Source organism: Mustela lutreola, chromosome 8 (assembly GCF_030435805.1).
Source record: "Mustela lutreola isolate mMusLut2 chromosome 8, mMusLut2.pri, whole genome shotgun sequence".
In the NCBI taxonomy this organism is placed as follows: Eukaryota; Metazoa; Chordata; class Mammalia; order Carnivora; family Mustelidae; genus Mustela; species Mustela lutreola.
The window spans coordinates 105193653-105216195 of record NC_081297.1 but is presented as its reverse complement, the minus strand read 5'-3'; the positions used below and the strand labels follow the sequence as shown (position 1 = coordinate 105216195).

The 22543-nt window shown below is 38.7% G+C and overlaps 1 protein-coding gene across 1 annotated transcript in view; it reads left to right on the top strand.

Moving 5' to 3' along the window:
- The window catches only part of TSPAN8 (tetraspanin 8), a 31115-nt gene extending 12264 nt beyond the window's left edge, over positions 1-18851 (top strand). Inside the window, exons 2-8 of the mRNA XM_059186326.1 lie at positions 765-827; positions 5697-5834; positions 7322-7396; positions 7498-7605; positions 11593-11724; positions 14554-14637; positions 18556-18851. Coding sequence (XP_059042309.1) covers positions 765-827; positions 5697-5834; positions 7322-7396; positions 7498-7605; positions 11593-11724; positions 14554-14637; positions 18556-18609 — 654 coding nt within the window. The 3' untranslated portion in view covers positions 18610-18851. The remainder of the gene's footprint in view (positions 1-764; positions 828-5696; positions 5835-7321; positions 7397-7497; positions 7606-11592; positions 11725-14553; positions 14638-18555) is intronic.
- The last annotated feature ends 3692 nt before the right edge of the window (positions 18852-22543 follow it).

Here is a 22543-nt window from a genome sequence, read left to right as displayed (position 1 = left end):
TATATATATATATATATATGAAATGAAATAAAACAAAATCAAACCCTGAAAGACAAGGGTTTTCCTTACACAAAAGTAAAATGTGTTTCACATTTTATGTGTTGGCTTTGGTCCAAATGAAATAATCTGGGAAAGTCATTAAATGCATTTAAGAGTTTAAGTACTGTTGCTCATTGTTCCTCCTCTCTGGGTAAGTTTTACAACCTAAAACAGCTTATTTTTAAAAGAGTTTATTTGGGTACAAAAAGTGTAAACCCTTGTTGCTTACCTGAAGATTTTGTCAGATGTACTACTGTTCCCTGCCTATCCCAATTTCTTGCTTCTAGAATCTTGAAGGAATGTTTGATGATTAGGTTTTTCTTCCCTTTTGGTCCAAGACAGCTTCTGAGACAAACCCAGGGGCCTAGTAAGGATATTTTGTCTTTAAACTGTTGTGACCTATCTTTCAGCTATTATAATCTAGCAAAAACACAGAGTTAGTGTTGAAATATGAAAAACTATAGTGGTGGTGACTTCTTGTCTGCAGACCGATGAATGGACTGTGGATGGGAAACAGAATTATTCTTAACAAATTTACCAATTTAGTGGAACGTTTTAGCAATTACCTGCACGTGAACATGCCAGATTTACATCTTTTAGGTGGAAGTGTATGATTAGTGATAAGCCATTATGATCTAGGGGTGTGTTCAGTCAGAGTCGCAGCTTGTCTCTGTTGTCCTCTAACACGTTTTTTGTTTTTTGTTTTTGTTTTTTTTTTCCTGCAGCTATGTGGCATCTTGATCCTGGGAGCGGCAATTTGGATACGAGTTAACAAAGATGGTGAAGAGGTAAATAAATAGATACAAATTTCTCCACTCCCAAAACAGGTTATTTCTCTTCCAATGATGAAAAAGTGACAACAATAATATAAATATTTCTATAGCCTTTTCCTTAACTGCTTGATGTAGTCCTTTGTGCTGGTATGCGATCTTATAATTTAATTCAATTTAATTAATCAAATTTAATTACTCACTATGTGCCTGGCACTGTGCCAGGCATGGATCAATCCTTTTGGAGAATGGAGGGGTGTTATTTTAATGATAGAAAGACTGCCATGAACATGGAGATCGGAAGGGGCTAGAATGGAAACCAGGCTCCTTCGTTATTGGCGGAAGGCCAGCCTGAAGTGTAGCTGGAGGAGACAGACTGCCATTCCTCCACACCAACAGTGTCTGTAGTCCAAGGTACTGACCATCATTTGGCTGATCCCAAGGTGGAAGGTTGGTCCAAAGTAAAGAAAAGGAGAAGTTCTTTTGGAGAAGAAGAATTTGAATCTAAAGGCAACAAAGTACAAAGGTGGTTAGTAATTAATTACCTGTGCCAACTGGCATTGAGGGTGACTCCTTAGAACAGTAAGACAGCAGTCCCACTAGGGCAACTGAGCCCTGGGCCGGGGATGTCCAACCTCTTGCTATCTAGATAAGATTAGCGCAAGCCCCTCTCCTTCACCAGGTGCCATTCCGTGCCCCGTGGCAAAGCACTTACCAAGATTTTCACAGGTCAGGAAGAATTCAGTTCGTAGAGTTAATTCTGGCTCCAGTCTTTGGATCGCACATGGGCGGTTTCCATTCCGTATTACATCCCCTTTGTGAATGCAAAAGAGTGCATGAGGGAGAGAGGAGGAGGAGGCGCGCGGGGCTCTTCCTTTGGTTCTACCCAACAGAATAGCTGGCATCATTTCCTGGCTCCCCTGCTTCCATTCTTCTCTCCCCCTTCTTCTGAGGGGCCCTCTACCCCCCGAATTATTCTTAACCGCATGCACGGCAGTTCCCTTCTTCTTTGTGGTCTGGGCTCTTGCCACCGTTCAGGATCCTGTCTTCTACTGCTAGAGCCTTTTCAAGATATTTATTTGCCCAAATTAAGTGTCTGCCTGTAAGAGAAATTTCGATCCTTATTTGATAATTATTAAGATACACTAAGCCAGCGATTAATGTATTCTGATTATACCGTGATGAAGCTAAATGCCTTTGGAGACAGTCTTGTCATAAGAGAGACTAAAAGCGAATTAACATCTGTTCTGATTCCTTTCCTCAACTGGGTGGCTTGTCTGCCTCTTCCTCCCTTCCTGCCGGCCTGCCTGCCTTCTTTCCTTCTTTCCCCTCCCCCCCCTTCCTCCCTTCCTTCTTTCTCTGTCTCCTCTTCTCTTTTTCTTTTTCAAATCTGCTTTCTACCCTTAGAGAGCCCAAGGAATTACAGGGGCAGTTAGCTTCCTCATTTGGTGCCTTCCCACGGTGAGGAAACTGGGTGAGGGACAGGTGTGGCAAACTAGTCGGTAACATCCTAGTCCATCTGGATTTCATTTATGGTTTTATACTGATAAATGTTAACAGGGACTTCCAGGTGGCCTTGGGCCCTGGGTTTGCACTCAAGAAGGATATTTGAAGATACCCGGAAACTGTTGTCTAGAGGCTGACGTCGGACTTTCGGAAGCGTAATTAAGCCCAGAGATTAGACAGCTGCCTATTCAGAGGGCGCGTTTGCCTTTTTACTAAGATGTGTGTGCAGCCTGTCTTTTATTTCACTTTATTTCTGATTGATATGGGAACATTTTCTTTTTCTCCAAGTGCTTCTGGTAAACAACTTTGGTGTTTAGTCTATTAAGAAATTCCACACATTGAATGTATTAAAGGAAAACTGTTGTCCTTGAGAGGGAGGGACTCCACATCTGGGGACACAGAATGAATTTGTAGAGCGAGGCAGCATCTTCTGTTACGTTTTGACTCTTGTGCTCTGTCAGCCTCGAACCCCAGATGGAAAGTCCGTATCTGCTAGGATACCAGCAACCAGCTTGGCTTCTGTGAAGTTGGCTTGATTTATCTCTCTCTCTCTCTCTCTCTTTTTTTTTTTTTTTTTTTAAGATTTTATTCATTCATTTGACAGAGAGAAAGAGATCACAAAAAGGCAGAGAGGCAGGCAGAGAGAGAGAGGGAAGCAGGCTCCCGGCTGAGCAGGGAGCCCGATGTGGGATTCAATTCCAGGACCCTGAGATCATGACCTGAGCCGAAGGCAGAAGCCTAGCCCAGTGAGCCACCCAGGTGCCCTTGATTTACTTTTATCTAAAGTCTCTGACTAAGAATCAAGACTGCAAAGAACTAATTTTAGTAGGGGAAAAACAGAGGCACCAGTTTTACAAGAAAAAGCTGGAGCATGAAGGCAAAAAGGAAGAATGTCTGGGAAGTCTTTGTGCACAAATTTTAGCATATCTCTTTATGCTCAAAGTATCTCTGCTAAGGACACTTTGTTTTCCCTCAGGGAAACTCAGCACCCTGAGGCAAAGCCTGTGGGCAGCTATTCTGTCTCAGGAGATCTCTTAGAATTCACAGAACACCCTGAGTCGTCTTCAAGGTTCAGCCATTAGAAATCATTCTCCCTTTGTCTTCACCCACACAGACACTGTTCATCCAAGACAGCCTTTGAAACTCTGGTCTCCCTTTCCTGGAGTCAACACCTGAACTCAGATTTCCATGTCTTGCCTGAAAAAGAAGAGCCACTTGTTGGGCTGGTCTTAGAACAGCAAACCCTCAGGCATCCAACACATTGCTTTCTGGCCAGTCTCTAGCCAAGGGGTCACGCTGCCCACACCAGTCTTCTAGAATTGCTTCATTACAATGCTGGCCGCCCTCTGCAGTCTCCCCTGTAGGTATTTGACCTGTTATTTCTGTCTGGCCTATAAGCCGAATTCTGACATCTCAAGACAGTGAGTTATCCCTCTCAGATGCCTTCAGGTTTACCTGCACTGGCCACAATGTTCTAGGGGAGTAATGTTTGACGGTAGGTGGGTAGAGGGGGTTTCCTAATGCTGCTTTTTTGGGTCATTATCTGCTCTGATCCAGGTGCCTTCTGTGTTTATTAACAAAACCAATTTCTTAGCTTCAGTATGAACACGCAAACAACAATTAAATAAACAAAAACCCTGAAAAACAAACAAAAAAATCTTTAGGACATAAGCAAGCTTTCCAAATATGTAGGTTGAAACATTATCTGTAAGCACAGACTCTTAGAGACAAAGGAGGCCTCAGGGATCACAGAGGCTGACCCAGTTTCCTTTATAAATGGGAAACTAGGGCCCCACAAGGTTAGTTGACTAGTCTGGGGTTAGAACCTTAGTTATATATAAGGACTCTGACTAGAGTATAAATCTTTGTTTTAATGCTTTTACAGTTGCAGCGCATTCTTTCCTATTAACGTTGAATGAAGCTTTCCTTTAGGCTATAAGCTGGTTTTTAAAGTCTTTAAAAACCATACACATTATTATTAGCAGTTTGGTTTTTTTTAATGTATTTCCTATTAAGAGAGTCTACATGCTGGCCCACATGCTGTGCAGCAGTTTCTAGAAGGCAGGGTCTCTGAGGTAGTGTAACAGCTAGGACTCTGCCTGGAAATAGCCCGGTAGATAGAGAGCATATTAATGGATGAGATCCCAGGAGCACTCGTGTACAGAATATGCACAAGGCTTCAGTTTTCGCTTATGATTTATCTGGAAAACGAGTGGTAGATTGAGGCTAGGTATCAGAAAGCTGATGAAGAAGAGTATCTGTATTATGGGAGAGAAAAACTGAATTATGCAGGGAAGGTAGCCCAAGCCCATATAAGGAGCCCTAGGATGTGTTCCTCAATATACCATTGCTTAACAGGCAAAGTAAAGAGTTTCTGACGACTCTAAAGACCATACCTTCTGGGAACAAGGAGACAGAATTACATGGAATGTCAGCAACTAGCATTATTTTCTTGGTTTAAATATTTTTGTTTGTTTGGGCGAATGTATAGACCTGCATGATCACTATTACAATCAACATGCAAAGCGTTTTTATCGACCCATACATGTTCACCATATCCCTTTGCAGTTGGTTCCGTCTTTCCCTCCTGTCTTACTCAAAGTCAAACACTGGTCTGATTTCTGAGTTACTTATTCTTGTATGTCATACAAATGGAATCATACAGCAATCACTCTTTGGAATATGGCTTACTTGGCTCACCCTAATTTTTTTTAAGACTCATTCATACTGTTGGGTCTCTTGGTAGTTTGAGGAACTTGCCTTTTGAATTTAAATAATTAGATTGCCATAAAATATGCATGGTTTACTATGTGACTCTTAGGTATAAAACACAAAATATGAAAACCAAAAATCGCATCATGGGTGAAAGTACCTATCCCTCTAAACTTTTAAAAAATAATCGCCATTTTAGGGGCTCCTGAGTGGCTCAGTGGGTTAAAGCCACTGCTTTCAGCTCGGGTCATGATCCTAGGGTCCTGGGATCGAGCCCCACATGGGGCTCTCTGCTCAGCCAGGAGCCTGCTTCTTCCTCCCTCTCTCTGTCTACCTCTCTGCCTTGTGATCTCTATCTGTTAAATAAATAAATAAGATCTTTTTTTAAAAAAATAATCGCCATTTTAAAAGTCTATGACATTTCCTCAATAAGGCATCCAATATATCATCTTAGAAAAATATACATTGGAAAATGTTATTCAGGTAAGTAATACCTCAAAAGAATGGAGGCTCCTTAAAGCAGGAATTTTTTTGCTTCTGGAAATCACTGAAGTATCTTAAGGTGCCAGAATAGGGCCTGGTCCATACTAAGTACCCAAGGGATATTTCTCGAACAACCAACATGGAAGAAAGGGATTTTTCTGTCATTCATCTCTTTTTTATTTTCAGATTCTCAACCCTGGGAATTCTGTTACTAGCCCCTATATTTCTGTGAACATCTTAATCGCTGTGGGGTCTATCGTCATGATTCTGGGTTTCCTGGGATGCTGTGGTGCTGTGAGAGAAAGCCGCTGCTTGCTTCTTTTGGTAAGTTCTCCAGACAGATCCCAACACCCAACCTTCAGACTTCTGAGGCTGGTCTTCCATTTCCATTGTCTGTCAAAAAGACTTCCCAAGACTAAGGAAACTCTAACTTTTGTTTAGGGGGGTTGATTATAGAGGCCAATATTTTTTAGCTTAGGTGAGAGGATGCCCTAAGAAATTATAGTCCTTCCTTCCTCTCTCCCTCTCCCCACTCCTTCCCTTCCTCCCTTCTTACTGAGTACAGGGTTGTGTGCCAGATACTGGGCTAAAAGATACAAAGACATTAAGACAATTAGAACCCATTAGGGAAGACAGACAAGCCAACTATTAGCTCTAGTGTGTATGGCCCAAGAAGAGGAGGGCAAGGATAGAGGAGAGAACTTTCAAGCTAGAAGCGGAAGTGAGAGTGGTGTTTGTGTGGGTGAGGGGGTGACGGGCTTTCCAGAGACAGAGTTTGTCAGCGTGGTGCTGGCATGTTTAGGGAGTGACCTGGCCTTGGGTGTGTCTAGAGTGTGACAGAGGCTGTTTTTAGTGCATGATGGGAGATGGGTGTGAGTGCGGACGGCGTCAAATCCTATTCCATGCTGACCAAATTGTAAGAGAGTGAGGTAATCAGATTTGTTGCTTAGAAAGTTTCAGGGAGGATGGATTGGGTTGGGATAATCCACAGACTTTTACCTTTACCAGGTACAGTAGAAAATAATAAATGGATGTAGAAAAAATATTAGAAAAAGATCCTGACATATTTATTAGATAAAAGCTAACATTAGTGTTTACAGAGATCACTTCAGCTTGTTTCTCTCATAGAGTAAGTATTGTATCAGTCCCTGAAAGATACTGTGTAACAGTTTGTGTATTATGAGGGAAGGCGGAGACACAGACCTCAGCAGGATTTTAATAGTATCCCTAGTGGTTGCCTTTTGATCAATAAGGCCTCATTCGCAATTTGGGAGACTTAATTACTTGAGGAGCTTGTTTTAAAGAGAGAAAAACTAATTTGTGGGCTGCATTCTTTCAAGTTAGAATTCAGTAGATCTGAGGCAGGTTTCAGAAGTGTACATTTATAATGAGATCCCAGGTGGTTCTGCTAATGGTAGAAAACTTGTTTTGAACTCCTTTCTGAAGTTTGTCCTAAAGTGTGTGCGAGTTTGCATTTGATGAAGAAAAAAGAGTAAGAATATTCCAATAATTGTATGTATGTAAACGTTCAAACTTCCTTCCGTTCAACATCACACCGACGTCTACAATCCTCTCAGTAAATTTTTGTTTTAACCGCTTTGCTTAGTCGGTGTTTGAAACAAAGGTTTTTGACGACTATAGGCCCGAAATTGTCTTTTTGAGGCAAAGGGTAGAATAAATGAGGAATGTGGTTATTCTTCCAACGGTAATGTGATCCTGATTGCAGAACAATGCGCCAAGCCCAAATGTCCCAAGATGTGACTGAAGGCCCTGGGGATAATACGTGTTCCATTTGTTTTCTTTTTTTTCAGTTCTTCATAGGCTTACTTCTGATCCTGCTCCTGCAGGTGGCAGCAGGTGTCCTGGGAGCTACCTTCAGATCTGATGTATGTATATATACGTAATATTTGATAATTCCGGAAAAGTCTAAAATATCAAAATACTACCTTCCAGCATGAATAATTTAACAATGCTTTTCAATTTTCAGTCCGAGCGCATTCTGAATGAGACTTTCTATGAAAATGTAAAGCTTTTAAGTGAAACAGACAAGGAGGCACAAGCATTCCAGGAAGCCCTGGCTACATTTCAAGAAAAGGTAATTAGCATTTATAGGTCATTTGGGGAGTGGGGCGTCGGTTTTGTGTTTACTTAATTTTTAGCAGGAGTATTCCTTAAAGTAAAAACATGTCTCCGTTTTGCAGATTTTGACTGATTATTCTGTCACTATGCAGTAAGAAAAATCCAAGAGTATTTCTGACTTTGCTTCCAGCTTCTTATGAAGTTCTGACCCAGTTTAGGAGGACAGAGATTAAGAAGATATGTTTATGACCAATTAAGCCTCAATGGACCAAATCAATAGTTGTTTCATACTTCTTACCATTAACCAGGATAGTGTGTTTGGGGCATTTGGAAAGTCTCTCTCCCTCTGTCTCCATGTCTGTCCCCTCTGTCATAAAAAGAATTACATGTATCATTTCTTGCTACTTAGTTGTACTGGGCCTTACATTTAGCAGGTCATTTAATTTTTATGACAACTCTTTGAGGTGGATCATTATATCTTTATTATCCCTCTTTTATAGATAAGGGGGTTAGGTGTTGGAGAGGTCTGATGGCTAGTGAGTAATAAGCTTGGAATTTGAACCCCGTTGTCTGACTAGTTATTTTTTTTTTAATTGGTGTACCAGCCTCTCCCTTATTTACTTATTGAAGTTGCTTCTCTGTCTTTAGGGTAAAGTCAAAACTTGGACAGGCATTGAAGGTATTATATTCTCTGGCTCTTACCAAATATTTTAATATTTGTAAATACTACTTCGTAAACATAAAACAAACAAACAAACAAAAAAAAGAAGCCCCTCCCCTCCCCTCTCGTCCAGTCAGGTTTGTCTGCTCAGGACCCCTTAAACAATTCTGCCTTCCTACCTTGGCATCATTCCCTATCTTGGAAAATACTAATACTTTTCTCTTTCTTCCCAAATACTACATGTGCTTCAGGGCTCGACAAAAATGTTACTTACTCTGTAAAACTCCAAATCACTCTTTTTTTTTTTTTTTTTTTTTTTTTTTTTTTTTTTTTTTTCAGAATTCCCACTGTATTAACCACATGTAGCATTCGGTTCACATGTTAAGGAAATTCTCAGAATCTCAGAGGACAGCTGGACTTTGTAGGGCATTTAACTTGACTTCTCATTGATTGAAGTTTTTTTTTTTATTTATGTTTATTCACCCTCTAAGCATTGAAGAATTTAAGTTCATCAGTTTTTGTCCATCCACCCCATTTATATCTAAGTCTGATGATTAGTATGTTCTTTCTTAATTTGAAACAAAACCTGCCTCCCTAGGATTTACATCATTTAGTCCTAGTTCTTCCTTCTGGAGTTTCAGAGGAAAAAAAGAAAATCTACTGATGCTTCTGCACATTGCAGCTTGTACTTTGACAATGGCTATCATATGACTTCTAAAAGCTTTGCTTTTTAAGTTGAAACATCCTTGGTTTCTTGAACTATTTATCAGATGACTTTTTTTTTTTTTTTCCAGAGCATTCCCCAGTTCCTGTTTGAATAGACTCCAGCTTGTAAAAATTCTGTTTAAAGCATCATTTCCAAGAGCTGAAACCTGATAGGAGTCAGTCTCTGTTTCACTTCCTCTATGGTGTGCTTTTCCCAGCATCCCCAATAGCTGCATTTCTTGATCCTCTCCCCTCTAGCATCCTACTCTGGAGCCCAGATCAACCCAGGTTGAAAGCAGGAAGAATTTAAGCAACTCAGTTCTTCCCCTGAGTGGGACCAATCATCCTTGATCCTCCCTGGTGGTTGACTTAAGACAAAAGGTGCTCTAGGTAAACACCAGATCTCTGGATTGGGTCCTGAATTGCACTTGCTGCACATTGTCCCTGATATCCAAGGTCCCAGTAACAACCATGGGGTTCTAAATGTTCTGTTTATTTTAGCACAGTTCTGAATTACTTCCGTTCTTGTATGCTAATCCTATGCCTGAAGCTTCCTATGCTCATAAAACTACAGTTCTTTTTTAATGTCCATTTTGAATTCCTTCCTTCCTTCCTCCCTCCCCCCTCTTCCTCTCTCCACCAAGGTTTAGTAACACTTTTTTTTGGAAAAAGAATCCTACACCCAACTCTTGCTGGATGACTCGGGGGCCCACCACACATGAACAGAAGTTGTATATACAAAGTGGTTTTTCTCTTTGGATTTTGGAGAAATGCCCCCATGACTTCTCTGCTAACATACTAATGGAAAGTGCTTCTCTCGGATTCTTGGTGACGACTCTTTGTCTAGAGGTGGTTGTATTGTTCACTGCGCTGTGTCTTGTTCATCCAGCTGTGATAACACTTCCAACAAATCCTGGCCAACTTCTTCCTTGACTTCTCACACATCTGATCTGGTGACCAGATATCATACCAAGTTTAGTCTTTCTACCTCCTACCATGTCTTCTGCTTCTAGGCCTCTTCTTAAGGAAGGAGTCCTGAGGTATATTGTTCTCCAAATATGGACTGATCTGTGAGTACATATAATTGGGACTTTTAAAAAAATCTGGCTGTCTATATCAATTAATATTATTCAAGATTATTTAATCAGAAAGCATGAGCAATTAATCATGTCTATCATGAAAACAGGAAAGGAAGCTTTTCAAGATTGTTTTTTTTGCTCATACTGATTGACCTTAGGACAAACTGCAATCTTTCACTCTTCGTCATATGAATGTCTGCTGAGTCATATATTTGTGCATTTAAGGCTTTGAGCCAAAGGGCAAGACTTTATATCTGCTTCAACTGAACTTGTTGGTTTGAGTCTATTTTTTTCAACTAACTTTGGAACTTGAGTCCATTCCCCAAAATATTAATCATCACTGCCAGCTCTATAGCAACTACAGAGTTGAAAAGGTCCTTTCCAAATATTTATCTAAATGATTCATATCAGTGTTGAACAGAGTATAATGGAAATGGCAACACCCACCACAATAACAGCAACAATAGCTTCCACATACTGAGTACTTTCTATAAGCCAGGTACTGGGCTAAGCACTTCCCATCTTCACAGGAATATTACTTTTTTTTTTTTGTTTTTTTTACAACAAACCCACAACTTATCTACTCTGAGCAACTACTGTTATCTGCATTTTACAAATGAAGAAACTGTGGCACTGAGGGGTTAAGTAATGGGGGTAGTGTGGTCACCCAGCCAGAAGTGAAAGATTTCTCAATATCCTGGCATTTATAATGCATCTTAGCCTAGAAAATCATGTAGTCTGGGTTCTGTTTTCTCCAGCAGTTTTTTCTACCTTTTCTTCATGAAGAGTTGTCTTTCTAATAGATAAAATAGAACAAGATGAGGTATGGGTACATCTCTCTTTCATCTGATCATACGATGGGCCATGGACCCTGAGTCATCGGGTTTATTGTTCCTTGTTTCTTTTCCCAAAACACGACCACAGATTCCCTAAATGTTTCCCCATGTTTCAGTATATTCTGGGCCTTCCTTGACATTATTTTAAGAGTTTCTTCCTTCATTTGCCTGCCTCCCCCATTTTGCAGAGGTCCATGTAAAATTCAGCTTTACCGGAGGCTCACCATGCATCATCTTTTGGCCTTTGAGAGGCCTCTCATTCTTTTCCTCCTCTCCTTCAAAAATGATCAAAGATCATTTTTAAAACCTCTTTAAAATCATTTTTTAAAACCTCTCATCTCTTTTGAGCAAAAGTTATTTAAAGAGAACTTGATTTTCTCATGAACTTTTTGGAAGCTTCTTTCCCCAAATCTGGGGTACATAAACCTGATTCTGCCCCTCTCTTTTGTCATTTAAAACTAGGTGAATTTTTCATCTTTTCTCCAACTTCTTCAGACATGTGCATCTGCAACCCTATTTTTCCTTCATTAATATTAAGACCAAAATGGAAGATTTCTTCATTTTTGCTTCTATATCCAGAGAAATTAGTGAGGTGATTTACATGACATTTTGGTATAGGAAACACCTTAATAATAGTTTCAGAAAAATAAGATTCAACGTATTGACAATTTTTTAAAATTTTCTTTGGTGATTGTTTCATATACCTACTTTCCATTAAACAGTATAAATGCTGTGGTTTGGTCAATGGAGCTGCTGACTGGGGAAAGAATTTTCAACAAAATTTTAAGTCATGTGAATGTACAAGTTCGACAGATTCTTGTGTGGTATATGAAGGCAAAAATGTTTACAAACAGGTAAGAACAAATCAAACTTGACATAGTAAGTGGTTCTGTTAATTATTTTTCACCATGAGTCTCTACAAAAAAAAAATTAAATTGCAAGAAATTACAATGGGAATAATGATATAAAAGTCCCAGGAATTTCCCAAATAATAAATAAATCCTATTTAAAGATAAAAGTGGATATAAAAAAGTGAAAGTATTTCTTTTTTTTTTCTGTGAGTCTGATATCTTTTAAAGTCAACATTAATAGATCAAAGAAACATTCCACTGCAAGAAGGAAAGCACAATCTAACTGATGAAAGTTATCTCATCTTCATTAATAATGATTAATGACTAATCATTATTCTTCTTTATTTTTTCTATTTTAACATAAGTCCTAGAAAACTATATTTTCACTTTAGTTTGTGAAGTAAAGATTTCTTTTTCTTATCAAAGATTCCTTTTCTCAAGTAATTGTGCAGGTATAAAGACTTGGCCTTTAGGGGTTTGGCTCTGGATGTTAAGTACATCAATCAATTTACCTAATTATTGCTCCAATTAAGAAGTGGCCTCAGACATTTAAAGTCAATTGAAAAAGCTGTGTTTGTCTTTTATGAGCTGTAGTTGTCATATTTATGTCACTTGTAGATGTCAGTATGTGTTGTATTTCTTATTACTGTTTAATTCATCAAAACTGAGTGACCACCTCCTAGGGGCCAGGCCTTTTACCAGCCACTGAAAATCTATTCCTGACAGGCACAATGTTTGCACTCATGGAGCTGACACTCAAATAATGAAGAGAGAGTGAAAACTAGGCAACTTCATTTCAACAAATTATTGATATTTCTTATACAGAGGCAGGTGCAAAGTATTACGGGACCTTATCAAACATAGTCTTCAGGGTTCAAGAATATAATATCTGTTCCTTACCATGGGGCTTTACATAAATTGTTCCCTCTGCTTGGGAGGAATGCAGAGGACAATGATAATTGATATTAATGTTTCATTTATTTGTTGTTATTCTTCAGTGTCCACCACGTATCAGACAGGCCCTTGCTAAAATCACATACGTCTGGACCTTCGAGGGGATTATCATCTAGTTGGGAGAAAGATGCATAAAAGCTATTATAATTCAATGAATTAATTTCTGTGACATCTGAAGATTATTTTCATTTTGGCATTGGTGCAGTAATGGCTATTAAGGTTAATTATATAGTAGGAAATAGAAAGTATCGTGGGGGACATTTCTCTCCCGCTGGCTGTCACATCCCTTTTGCTAATCTCATCACAAATCAAAAGACTGTTCTAAAGGGGAATTGCTGTTACTAGTACTTAACATAATTCACGGGGGAAAGTTATCCCAACCAAACTACAGAACAACCATGTTTTTTTTTATTGTCAAAGTAATGTCCCTAAGCAGTTTTATTCTTACTTTTTATATTTCTTCCGACCTAGTTTAGTGATGTGGTATCTCGAGGAAGAGGTAAAATAAATATGGTATAAATGAATGCAGTTGCCACTTTGAGGATGATGAGGGCATTAGTAAATTCAGTTGTAGATTGTTATCTGCGGCCCATTAAAGATTTGATTCAAAGGTGTTTTTCTGCAGGATAGATTTCTTTATCCTAAAAAGTAATAGACATTCCCTCCAAATTCACACATAATTCAGTGGAAGATAGGCTGATAGCTGCACCAGTTTCCCAAAAGGAGGGTCATAAATTCATAAAATACTTCCATCTGCCTTGTGTCATTTGCAAGATGTCTGGAAAAATAAGAAATCTGGAATTGCCATAATTCACATTTCCTTTTTTCCCCTTCCTTTGCCAAGGTAACCTGGTTATCTGCAGGGGAAAGGGGGAGAAAGCTCCTCAAATATAATGAATGTGACTCAGTAGATAAGATTATTAATCTCATAGTTAACTCTACATGACATAATAATTTACTCGAATGTTTTACCACTTTGGATCAGATGTGAATGGAGAAACCCATTACATTCGAGAATGAGAAGGAAGAGACTGTTTTACTCAGGCTTATGGAGAACTTTTATTTTATCAACCGTAGCAATATTTTGTTATCCCTCTGCACATATAAGAATATCACAGGGATGATATATTTTCTGGCAATACAGATAATCCCACTATTACATTATGCAGTATTTTTCCATTTTGAAAATTACCCATGTAATTTACAATTGTTGGAATTTTTAGGTCTGGTCTGAAATGTTATAAGCTTGAAATTGCATGCCAGTTTGAATATATTTCAACAAATATGGCAGAGAATCTACTTTCTCAATTCTCATTTTTATCTGAAGTAAAGACAAAAGAGTGGACATAATATCTTTTCCCCTTTTAAAGTAAAAATAATCCTGATATAAATTACTAAGGGATTTTTTTTTAAAACCTTGTTTTAAAAATGAAAACTTGTTTTATAGTTAGCTAAAACAAAAATCAGGAAACTCTTTGTTGCAGATTATAAACCTAAAAAAAAACCCAAAAACCCACACTCAAAGTGATAACAGCTCTAAAATGAATAATTGAAAGTTAGGATAAAATTATTACTTATACCTAGAGATCCCTAGATTTAGCAATGAGATACTTGAATTTAATAGTTGGATTTTACTTCTCAGTGAACAAACCACAATTAACCACCTTTTGGTGCGGGGAGGAGTGTGGTGTGGCAGAATGGTGGAGTGGAGTAATCGAACTCCTTTTTGTTGACTGTGTTCCTCTGTTGCAATGTAAAAAGCCAACCTAATGGGAGGAAAAATCTTAATTAAAATAAATCAAATAAAATTTTAATAAATTAAATAAATAAAATTTTTATTAAAGGTAACTTTTTTGTTTTTGTTTTTGTTTTTAACAGCCATGCATTTCTTTCATAAAAGAAACAGTTGCAAAACATTTTCTCATAGTTATTGGAATAGCATTTGGACTGGTGTTTATTGAGGTATAGTATAACCTTGCATTATTAACTCTTCATTCATTGCCTTGTTTATTCATTAATTCTTCCAACAAATATGAATAGTAAGCCAAGTATAAACCAGGTGCTTGAGAAAAATACTGGGTGCCAACTGCCCAAGGTCCAGCATATTTTTTCTAGTGGTCTTCGGTCTGGGAAGAGGATTACAATCTTATCAATTCAGCAGGGCTGAGACCATTATTTATGAACGATCTCTCCACTGGGAAACAAAAATTGAATTAATTCCCACAGTTCTTAGTCCCAGATCCTTTTCTTGTTGAAAACTAGCCCAAGAGTTAAAGTTTCCTGAAGTTAGAAGAAAAAGCACCAAAGAAAACCAAAACATGACCTCTACAAATTCTTCTCTCTTCCCAATTTTGAAGTAGAGAGTAAAAACTCAAGAGTGTGGGGAGCTCTTTTCCTCCTGTTCCATCTAGAGAAATCTAATAATTTTTAAAAACTAGAGACAGACGTCTTAAAGACTATGGATTCACTTGAAGAAATTTTAAAGGAAACTTAAGATTTATATATTTACAATCATCATTTTGATTATTGGTGTTGAAAAAAAAAATCCTGTATAAGATTTTTATTTTGATGGATTTTCTTGGCATGGGTTTTTCTAAGAACTCAAAGGTACTTTCTACGTGGCCGAAAATTCTTTGCTAATAAGATGAAATAAAACTATTTCAGAGAAGCATTTTTGGAATCATTCCAGATCTTGGTTAATTTAGATATCACATGAGTCAATTCACTCTTGATCCCCTGTGAGGACATTGGCAAGAATCCTAATGATGTGTGAGGTGTCTTCCTGCTTCCTGCCCCAGAGGGCTGGTTAGGTCAAGGTAGTAACTTCAGCTTCACTCTCATAGTTTGCTATACAATGTCCTCCCTGAGATTTCTGGTAGCTTTCTAGCTCATACTTTGCTACTTTACCAACAGAGAGGAATTTTAGCTGGGGTTGAAGCAATTTGGTGTTCTAAGTGGTCTTCTAGGTTACTAGTAGAGTTTGAACAGCAAGGTAAGCTGTTGAGTATTACTTCCTTGTAGTCCAAATTAATAGGCCTAAGTATGACACATTCTGTGTCAGTAGATAGGGCTAATTTTCTTTTTATCTGCCATATGATGGATGTCACCAGGTCTGCTTCTCTTTTGATTCTGTCTTTTGTAAAATGTCTTTCGCTGCTGTGTTTTGGGTTCATGCAAGTTTAGAAATATGAGCTAATGGTTGAAGAGGTGAGTAAGGAATCACACACAGATGTACTCATACATTTATAAGCATAAAACACACATACATGTGTGTTGGTAGAGTAGACTTTAAATGAATGATTGAAAGATCAGGCTTCAAAGAGGTATTCAGTGTAATTGTCAATATTAAGTGTCAAATCCATGTTAGACTCAAATTCAGTCAATTGACTATGACTGGCTACAAACCACTGATGCTTTTAAGAAACTTCTCGGAAGCAAAGCCAGAGAAAATAAGGACATAGTCAACTGGGAACTCGGAAGATTGATGTCTCTCATATCATAGCCAAAGGCTTTGCCAAGAATCTAAGTACATCTAACGGAAAATAAGATTACAAGAGGAATAGTATTTCAGTATTTTATGAAATTGGTATATTCCATGTGTTGTTGCATATTTAGATATTTTACTGTTGTGCTAAAGACATGGATAGGAAAAGACCTTAATAGAAAACTTCCATGGAGTAATTTATAGGTATGGAATTTATGCAGTGGTATCATAAAGTATACCTTTTTCTGAGTTAATGCCAGTTAAATTAAGTGTGATTTCTAGACTATCTGTAGATATAGCAAAGAGTTGGTTCAAAGAACTCTTTGCCATTTTGTGTTGTTCACTCCCCCAATCTAAAACCTGCCCTCCATCTAGGATTTGAAGAGAAAAAAAAATCATTTTATATTCCCCCTCTGTTTATTCAAAAAGGAGCTTTGAAATTACCCAATCTGTAAAACTGTATCCCAAAAATGTGCATTAGTCTGGCTTATAGGCATTAATACTAGTTGCCTAACAGTGAGGCCTTTCTCTGTTCTGTTTCTCAAACTCAAATTCAAGAAAACACAAACATAGAGAGAAAAGTCCCTTTAATAACTATTTTTTAAGAAGAAAATAGAAACAAATATCTTCCTGCAGAAAATATATTCAAACTATTTCCATAGACAAATATCACACGAAAAACCACCCTCTGACATTTAGACCTTTGATGATAATCTGCTTAGGCAGAGGCTGTGAGGGGCTGGGCCAATAGTTATTTTCAAGGCTCTGTTAAGACCACATCCCTGAGGGATTTTTCTCGGATAGGATGTCAGGGATCTATGCAAAATACTTTATTTTGTAAGAAAATTTTATCTATAGACATTGGAATTCTCAATATTCAGCGCAAATAACCAGACTCTCCTATGTCTCCTTATTTGAGACCAGTACAAAAAATGAGAAGCACTTCCACTCCTCATTTTAATTAGGGAGAAAAAGAGCCATTGGCAATGATCGTCATCACTTTGTAGGATAGACATTATCTTGACAGGAGGTCCTAGAAACAGAGCAGTTAAGAGAGAAGGAAATGAGAATTTGTAACATTTTTTGGATTGCTTCAGAACACAGGAAATCATACACACTACTTAGCACTTTTATCCTGAGTCTTAGCACACATCACTATCTGATGAATCTCTTTTAATTATTTCTGTTTTTATGAACAGTGATAAAGTATCTTTTCCAATGCAAAAAAATGTGATATTAATTGTTTAGTCTGCTGATGAATAGTGGATTTCTATTTCAAGGCTGTGACAATGAATAACAATAGACAGTAGCTTTATCTCAATATTTTGCCCATTTTCTTTTTTTATTTAATTAATTGATTGATTGATTATTGCCCATTTTCTTTCCTCTTTCCTGATACTTGTCTCCCAGACTGAAGGTTTGGGACTATGGCAAAAAAAATGAAATTCCAGGGCTTTTCCAGGCCATTCTAGAAAAACATTATGGATGAAAACCATTATTTTTGCAGAGAATTGGTGTCTACTGGTTTGTTTTTAAGAAGGAAGAAATATGGGGCAGCAATTCTTGTTTGAAATGCATTTCCGGGGAAGAATTAGTAGGCAGGATGCCTCAGTACAATAGGAACACTTGGGATGACTCAGCAGAAATGGCCCTTGCTCCCCTCCTGCCTCTGGTGTCTGCAATACACATGGGTCCTTTCCATCATTTCTGCTTAGAAGCCACAGCAGGCCAGGCACTGACTGCAGAGTCAATGAGGGCACATTTTGGGGTCCCTCATTCTTGGGAGAGCCATTTAATGGGATGGAAATTATGCCTCAGATTTTCAGCTGTACTTTTTCACTTCAAAGGAAATTCCTGAATTAAGCTATTCCCCATAGATTTAGAAGCTTTTTAAGAAAAAAAAAAAAAAGTGATTTTCTTCATTCCTCTTGGCAATGACTAAAAATATAGCAAGAGAAATTCTAGGCTCCTTGATTTTATGCAGATGATCTAAACCAGATGATTGTATAACCCTTCCGTGGAAGCAGTAGGTGTATCTAGCCCCCACAAGGCCTAGGTTCTCCAGAGCTCTAGGATACATGTCCCACGGAGGGGTGTTTGTGTTCGAGAAGGATGGGGTGCTCTGGGAGCAGCCAATACTACCCAATGAAACAGAGCTAATTAGAAGCGGAGTGGCCAGCTAAAAACTGATTAAAACACAAAACTACTCAGAGAGCTTTCTCAATACTCTTTTGTCCCACTGGAGGCTCCAATTTCCCAAGCAGAGAGATGACTTAGATAAATAAGATTAGAACTGTCATTAGCCAGCATCTTTTCATGAGTAATGTCCTTTCTGTCTATTTATAACGTCTCCAGAATTTTAAGTTCCATGTTAATCTTTTTATTATATTTTCTAGGTACTTGGTCTTGTATTTTCTATGGTCCTGTACTGCCAGATTGGGAGCAAGTGAATCTGTGGATGTGTCCAGCTATCCTCCATTGGGCCCCTTTAACATTTGGCTTTGGTTTTGTAACTTTAAATATATAAGTGCCGTACACATTAGGAGCAGCTGTCTGATTCAAATATCTCATTGAACTAGATCACAGGTATCATGCAGACATATTGAACATACTTAAGATGTGAGTGACACAGGAAAATGATATGAATGTGATTTTTACTCAAAATAAAAGTGACCTTGTGCATGCTGGCGAATTTCCATGTCTGATCATTGTGTTCAGGTCCTACCGTGCTTAGAACATTCATTCAGAGCCCCGGGTGGATTAATTTTCATTGCTAAGTGACAGGTAAGGCCATAGTTAGTTAAAGCAGGGGATCAGGGCTTTTCAGAAGCAACACTGTCTTCTGTGTGGTGTGTCAACCATTGGTGATAAGATTGAGTTGAGCGTCTGGCTGAAAAATTTGAGCGTGGCCCAGCTGAAAGAGTCAGCCTTTCTTTTCTATGTGTGCTAATGTTTCCTAATGACATCTCTTCTTTTCCTCCTAGCTGTTGAAGTAGGGGTGGGGCAGGAAGGTCTGAGTGCTGCCTTTTAGGCTCTGAATCTCAGGGACCTCTTTGGATCTTCCTCTGGGACATGGATCTAAGTGCTTTTATCTTGCGAGTTCTCAGGAGTATTTTTACACTTTACTTTTTATTTAGGTATAATATCCACACGACGAAGTGAACAAATCTTAAGGCTCCACCTGTGTAAGCACTTTCCAGATCAAGATACAGAACATTTTCAGCACACCAGAATGTTCCTTCATTCTGATGTGCTGGAGCTGGCTCCCACCAGCTCACGGGGGCAGACTGTATGCATGACGTGGGTTCAGTGACATCACATTGGTAGCTTGAAATCCACCATGGTGAGAGGATTGATATTATGGAAATTGGCAAATGCTATAAAATCAGGATTTTTTTCTTTTCTTTTTCTTTTTTTTTGATGGTTGGTAATCATTTACCAGTATCTCATCACTCTCGGCAAATACCTCCCAAAGGTAACCACTTTTCTGATTTCTGTGGCCATAGATTCATTTTGCCTATTCTTGAACTTTCTAGAAATGGGATAGTAAAGTATGTACTCTCCCTTCTTTTGCTCAACATTTTGTTCGTGAGATTCATCTATATTATTGTATGCAACTTCAGCTGACTCTCGTTGCTCTGTAATATCCCACTGTATACTAACCTATTACAATGTATTTACCCATTCCCCTGTTGATGGGCGTTGGGTTTGCTTCCAGTTTGGTGCTGGTATGAATAAAGTTGCTGGCTGTAAACATTCTTTTACATCTCTTAGTGCTTATAGGTACTGATTTCTGGATTCATATATTTAGGTTTAGTAGATTCTATTCAAGAAATTTTCTGAAGTGGTTGTGCTTACCTATAGTCATACTAGAAAAGTAGGATAGACAGCCTCCTCATCTGAGGAGGAGGAAGGAAAGAAAGGCCGTCATTATCAAATGGATCAGCGTGGGGAAGGAATGGGAAATGGGGAGCGGGAATGCATACTGGGCTGGGGTGGGCAACCTAATTCTGTGCTCCGCTGTTACTGATAAAGATAACGAACTATCCTTTTCTAAGCACCTCTCACCACCTGGAAACTAAACCAGAAGCTATACTTTTATTGTCATATTTCTTCTTACCACATCCTTAGGAGCTAGATACAGCTAGATATGAGCTATTTATCCTCATTTTGCAGGAGAGAAAATAGAGACTTCTGTGAATTAGGTAACATGCCTAGGGTAAAACCATTAGTGATAGGCAGAACTGGATCCAAACCTTGATAGTTGCCTTCCAAACCTCTCAAACAATTGCCTACCAAATGGATCATGTTCTACTTGGCTTTCCCATATGTCTATTACCATACTTGCCACATTGTATTTTAATCACCTGTTCAAATGTTTTTCTCTGTTAGTATACTGCAACTTTTTGAGGGCATCGATTGTTTCTTATTTGTCTTTATGTCCCTTGTATCTATCACAGTGCTCAACACGCAATAGATGCTCAATGCATTGTACCTAAAACTAATACTTAGAGTTATCGAGAGCATGCCCTGTGCCTAAAAAGAATCTAAGCACCTTGCATAGAGTAATTCATTTAATCCAGAACAACCCCCTAAGTTAGTAATATTGTTGGACCCACTTTGCACTAACTAACTCTTCTTAGATCATGCAGTCACCAAGTGGAGGAGTTGTGATTTAGTCGAAGTGACTGGAAACCTAGGGTCTTCATGTCATTTGCCCAGTGTTGTTGAGAGAAACAGATAAGGAAATGAATATGGAAGTGATTTTTGCATAGTGTCAGGCACATATTAGGATATTTTATGGCAAACCTCTTATGGTAACCATGATATAAAGAGCTGTGTCAGGGTAAGAAGAAAAGCAAAATTCCTCTTAGCTATTTCAAACAATGGAAATACAATGCAGGGAGTTGCAGTATTAGTCAGCTAGGACTGTCTAAACAAAACACAACAGACTCATTGGCTTAAAGAACAGAACATTAGAGAGAGAGTGAGAACTCTCCATTATCTTCTCTCATTAAGACGCTAATGCTATCAGATCAGGGCTCCATCCTCATAACCTAATTTAACGTTAATTACTTTCTTATTCCACATAGAACCACACTGAGGGTTAGGGCCTAACATATGAATGGAGGGGGCCCAAAATTCAGCCCATACCAAGATGAAGGAAATTCAGCCCATACCACAGATGAAGGAAAAAGTAAGTGGTCAAATGGGGAAGCAAGGTAAACCAAAGATCAGCAACACTGGGGAATCACTACCACCCTTAGACCTGGAGGGACAGAGATGGTGTTTTCAGATCCCAGGATCTAGACTCACCTGGTAGAAGATGGAACCACGGCAGGGACAGCAGGAAAAAGGCTGGTTAGCAGGAGTTAGAGCCATGGAGGTCACTCAGCAGCTATTGTCACAAACAGAAAGGGAGAAGTGTCCTGGATTCTTCCCTTTGACACACTCCAATCTTTTGCCAGTAGGTTCCATTGGCTGAACTCATGTAGAAGCCCAAGAACAAGGGAGCTTGGGAAATGTAGTTTCCTCTGATACAAAACCAAGCTAAGAATGGCAAGGACTGGATTGAGCAGAGGGAGAAGACTTCTAACAGCTGGACATTTAGAGAGCAAGCAAAAGAGCTGAACTTTTTCATGAAAGGGTGATGCAATTGTTGAAAGTATAACTGACATTTAAATTTTTCATGAGAAATTGTACAAAATTTCCTGGATTCTTTCTGTTTTGGTCAACCTTCAAAGCATTTTCAGGATAGGGAGGACTTTGTAGCATTTGTTCCTTACTGGGGACATCTGTCCCTCAGGGACTATGTGGCAATGTCTGAAGACAGTTCGGGTTGTCACAACAGGGGGAGAAGGGGAATGTTACTGGCATCTAGTGGGCGGGGGGCCAAGGATGCTGCTAAATATCTCAGAATGCACAGGAATGTTCTCCCATAATGAAGAATTACCAGACCAAACTGCCCTGGGGGCTGGGATTAATTGAGAAAAACTGCTTTAGAGAATCACATCTGAATAACAAAATATCCTCTTTCCAGGGCACAGTAAGTTGCATGTTACCATGGAAAGCAAACTGGAGAGGAGTCAGGAGTCATCCTAGACCAGGCTCCCAAAGCTATAGGCTGCTTGCTGGCTTTGGGATTTTTGCAAATCACTTAACTTGAAGTTTCTTCCATTGCAATTAAGACGTTTTATCTAGAAGAAGATATTTATCTGCTTGTGATAATTCACTAGAGTTTTAATTTTGGTCTTTGGTACTGAAGGTGATTTCGAGGGAAGCTTTTATTCTCTTGTAGTATAGGAAAATTAGTTTCAAGAATAAGCTCATACTTTAACTTCATTCCTCCCAGAACAAACCACAATATTCAAAAACATTGAATTA